This window comes from Palaemon carinicauda, chromosome 30 (assembly GCF_036898095.1).
Source record: "Palaemon carinicauda isolate YSFRI2023 chromosome 30, ASM3689809v2, whole genome shotgun sequence".
NCBI lineage: Eukaryota > Metazoa > Arthropoda > Malacostraca > Decapoda > Palaemonidae > Palaemon > Palaemon carinicauda.
This window is the reverse complement of record NC_090754.1, coordinates 63958496-63963495: the sequence shown is the minus strand read 5'-3', so window position 1 is coordinate 63963495 and position 5000 is coordinate 63958496. Positions and strand designations below refer to the sequence as shown.

At 35.1% G+C, this 5000-nt stretch overlaps 1 protein-coding gene across 1 annotated transcript in view; it reads right to left on the bottom strand.

The window, feature by feature from the left end:
• LOC137623817 (uncharacterized) overlaps positions 1-2796 on the bottom strand; it is a 16158-nt gene extending 13362 nt beyond the window's left edge. Inside the window, exon 1 of the mRNA XM_068354629.1 lies at positions 1880-2796. Coding sequence (XP_068210730.1) covers positions 1880-2668 — 789 coding nt within the window. The 5' untranslated portion in view covers positions 2669-2796. The remainder of the gene's footprint in view (positions 1-1879) is intronic.
• Positions 2797-5000: the final 2204 nt, after the last annotated feature.

The window sequence follows — 5000 nt, the reverse complement described above, 5'->3', positions numbered from 1 at the left end:
CTGTCACTCATTCATGCTGGACTTCGATGCCTAGTTCTGTATCTGTATTTTGGTAAGAATAAAAAGAAAGGAAGGACTATAAGTTGATTCTTTTTAGTGAGGCAGATTTGCACCGAATCTCAGGGGTGCCCTTTTAGCTCTGAAAATTTTCCTCCTAGCTGATTGGTTGGAGGTATTTTTATCCGAATACCATAATTGTTTCAAATAATTATCAAGTAATATGAATTGAAACTTATTTACCAACCAAAATTTCTACCTCAGACATAGGTTTTGTTCATAATTAATGTTGACGAATAAATATATTATAAACTATCGTGATGGTAAGTCCAAATTTAATAACACCCGCCGAGGACGGCAATAATATGAAAACAACAATAGTTACCATAAAGGAAGAAGAGAGTAACAGTAGTATGAAAACAACAATATTTACCAGAAAGGGAAGAAACAAGTAACTAATAAAAACAACAGTAGTTGCTAGAAAAGAAGAAGTATCAATTATATGAAAACAACAATAGTTACCAAAAACGAAGAGAAAGTAACAGTTATATTAAAACAGCAATAGTTAACAGAAATAAAGAAGAAAGTAACAATAATATGAAAACAACAATAGTTACCTGAAAGGAAGAAGAAAGTAACAGTTATATGAAAACAACAATAGTTACCATAAAGGAAGAAGAGAGTAACAGTAGTATGAAAACAACAATATTTACCAGAAAGGGAAGAAACAAGTAACTAATAAAAACAACAGTAGTTGCTAGAAAAGAAGAAGTATCAATTATATGAAAACAACAATAGTTACCAAAAAGGAAGAAAATGTAACAGTTATATGAAAACAGCAATAGTTAACAGAAATAAAGAAGAAAGTAACGATAATATGAAAACAACAATAGTTATCAGAAAGGAAAGAGAAAATAACGATAATATGAAAACAACAATAGTTACCAGAAAGAAAGAAAAAACGTAACCAAATATGAAAACAGCGGTTACCAAAAGGAAGATAAAGTAACAGTAATATGAAGTCAGCAATAGTTACCAGAGCGAAAGAAAAAAGTAACAATAATATGGAAACAACAATAGTTACCAGAAAGGAAGAAGTAGCAATAATATGAAAACAATAATTACCAAAAAGGGAGAAGTAACTAAAATATGAAAACAACAATATTTACCAGAAAGGGGAAGAAAGTAACAATAATATGAAAAAAATTACCGGAAAGGGAAAAGAAAAGTAACATTAATATGAAAACAACAATAGTTACCAGAAAGGAAGAAAAAAGTAACTAATATAAAACAACAGTGGTTACTAGAAAGAAAGAAGAAAGTAAAAATAATATGAAAACAACAATAGTTATCAGAAAGGAAGAATAAAGTAACAATAATATGAAAACAGCAATAGTTACCAGAAAGGAAAAAGAAAGTAACAGAAATATGAGGACAGCTATGATTACCAGAAAGGAATAAAAAAAATTAACAATAATATGAAAACAACAATGATTACCAGAAAGGAAGAAGAAAGTAATAATAATATGAAAACAACAATAACTACCAGATTTGAAGAAGAGAGTAACAATAATATAAAAACAAAAATAGCTACCAGGAAGAAAGAGGAAAGTAACAATAATATGAAAACAACAATAGCTACCAGATTTGAAGAAGAGAGTAACAATAATATGAAAACAACAATAGCTAACAGATTTGAATAAGAAAGTAACAATAATATGAAAACAACAATAGCTACCAGATTTGAAGAAGAGAGTAACAATAATATGAAAACAACAATAGCTAACAGATTTGAATAAGAAAGTAACAATAAAATGAAAACAACAATAGCTACCAGATTTGAAGAAGAAAGTAACAATAATATGAAAACAACAATAGCTACCTTTTTCTTCATCTCCAGTTCCCTCTCCATCTCCTCCCTGGTAGGGGAGTAGCAGTCCCTCGAGTACGACGAAGTGGAGTAAGATGACGACACCTTCGCATGGGACTGCGTCAGATCCTCCTTCGTCTTTGGGATCCTCTTGGGCTTCGAAAGGTGCATGGGCGAAATGAGGGACTCTGGGAGGTCCGTTATAAGCGTTGGATGTGTCCCTCTGAAGGGTTCGAATGTCCTCGAGGACGAGGACATCTGTGATTTTTGGTTTGAGGAGGAGGAGAGAGGGTTGTCAGTGTATGTTCCCTCTGGGAAGTAGTCGGAGGTAGTCAGGGACATTAACGATGACAGCGCCGTCGGAATATCCAATGCCGGCGACGTTGCCATGGGCGGCTGCAATGGATCGGCGAAGGTCCTTGGGGGATCTGGTGAGGGGCACAGCGAACTGGCATCGTCGGCCTCGCTATAATATCTTCTAGAGGGGTTGATCTCATCCTCGAGGTCCGGTGAGGGTAGTATGCGAGGCCTAGCACCAAGAAAGCGCATCCTTGCGGAGTCGACCTCCCCTTCGTCAACAACGAGCGCTCCAGAGGCGTATGCGCCGACGCAGTGTCTTCCGTCATACATCAACGTTTCGTGGGCCAGAGAGAAGGGATCGGGACTGTGGGAAAACGGAAGGGGACCGTGGGAAAATGGATGCTCCGGCGTAGGAAACAAAGACGCCTCGTGAGAATGTGAGCTTCCGCCGTAGTGCTCGTAAGGCTCTCTTGTGGCCGTTGGGTCCCGATGCTCTGTCATTTTCCTGACGCTTTTGACACCTTATGACGTCAGCAAGCTCATTAAAATGGGATCCCGTGACGTCAGCAGCGACTGAGATTGCGTGGGAAAAGAGGTCGGTAACAACCTCACGAGCGATAAAGCGCTTTTCCACTGCAATCTCTCTCTCTCTCTCTCTCTCTCTCTCTCTCTCTCTCTCTCTCTCTCTCTCTCTCTCTCTCTCTCTCTCTCTCTCTCTCTCTCCCTCCTTAATGTGTTCAAACCTTCTTAACGATAATAATATTACGGTTTTTATGGGAAGCGTGTCTTCATGGCGGCCTATTCATTGCAGGAAACCTTGTGACCTGTAATAGAAAAGAATAAAGTTATTAATCACTTGATGTTCGAAAACGGTATGTGATACGTGTATGTTATACAAAATATTACATATATACCAGTATATATATATATGTGTGTGTGTTTGTGTGTGTGTATATATACAGTATATTTATGTATACATATATATACAGTATATTATATATATATATATATATATATATATATATATATATATATATATGTATATATATATATGTATATATATATATATATATATATATATATATATATATATATATATATATACTGTATGTATGTATGTGTGCGTATTTGTAATTGTGTGCGTGTTCGTTAATATAGATGTATATGCGTTGTTGATTTCTCTCAAATTTGATATTTCACTACAAAATTCGAATCTATTTACTGGCAAACCAAAAAAATAGTGTTCTAATAGCTATTATTATTATTATTATTATTATTATTATTATTATTATTATTATTATTATTATTGTTATTATTATTGAGGATCATATTTGTATCACTTTGGATGTTTTATTTCGATGTTTATTGCTAATACTTTTACTAATTACTGTATATAGAAGAAACATAGACCACTGATCTGCGACGTAATCTTCAGATCAAACTCCTAGATTTGAAATAAGGGATAAATATATAAAAGAATTTTTATATAACACCGATATAGAAAATATTAGATAAACTGTTGGCCAATATTTGGTCTCATTCACATCTGAAGGTTAAAGGTTACTCGTGAATGGCCGAGACAAGGGACAATGACATTGCCCTATCAAGCAGGACAATGTTCTAGAGACTGACCATATATACATATGATCAGCGCCCTAGCCCCCTCTCCACCCAAGCTAAGACCAAGGAGGGACAGGCGATGACTGCCTATGCCTCAGCAGATAAACCTATAGGCTCCCCTACCTCCCCCCTCTTTAACTCGCAAAGATGGTGAGGTTGCAGCGACCAAAGGAACTAACGTGTTTGAGCGGGACTCAAACCTCAGTCTAGCGATCATCAATCAGGGACGTCACCACATCGGCCACCACAACCCTAAATTACTGACTGGTGGTTCTTTGTATTTCTTGTTTTGTGGCAATGCCGTCTTCATGTATTTATGTTCTCAAATTCGGGTACAGTTCCTTGGATATCTTCTGTAATTAATTAAGTATCCCCCAGGGGCTTTACGATGTAGATTTTCATGAAGTTTTCATGGAAAAGGGGCATTTTTTGAAAGAGAAAGCAATTGGTAATAGAGTTTGTTATAATCCCATGGCAAATATTTTATTACACGAGCTAATTGCCAGATAAAACTTAATCCTTGTCGTATTAGTGTTTCACCGATTTCGGTAGAAATCCTTTGAAACTGAGACTTTAGAATTTCTACAGTAAATCCTTTTGGTGGATGTTTGAACAGCCATTTCGATTATTTTTGGAATTACATTGAATTTCCTCGAACTCTTGACGTGGGCTTAACTAAAACTTGTTCCAATCTCCCCTGTGTAATAAAGAGCATCTGTCTGTCCACACACACACATTCACATATATACATTATATATATATATATATATATATATATATATATATATATATATATATATATAAATGTATATATGTATGTATGTATGAATGTATGTATGTGTATTTAGTTGCGGTCACGATTGCAGCTGAAGTTAGGAAAGGGGGAGGGGGTGGGAAGGATTGAATCTATGTGTGCGCATTTGTTTGCATATATGATGTAAATATTTAGCCATTATTTTTAACGGGTCGCATACACTAATTGGTATATATTAGACGTTAATGAAAATTTTCTAAAACTGTACAATTGAAGCGTTATTCATCTGTCTTTGTGGAGACATTTCATGCTTTAAGAATATATGGCAAATACTCAATGCCCTTTCTTATGTTTTTCATTTATCACTTCTTGGTTTTCTTATGAATCAGGTAAAAAGTCTTGACTGTATATAAGACATTTTTTATGGTACTTCCACAACTAATACAACTAATAACACTA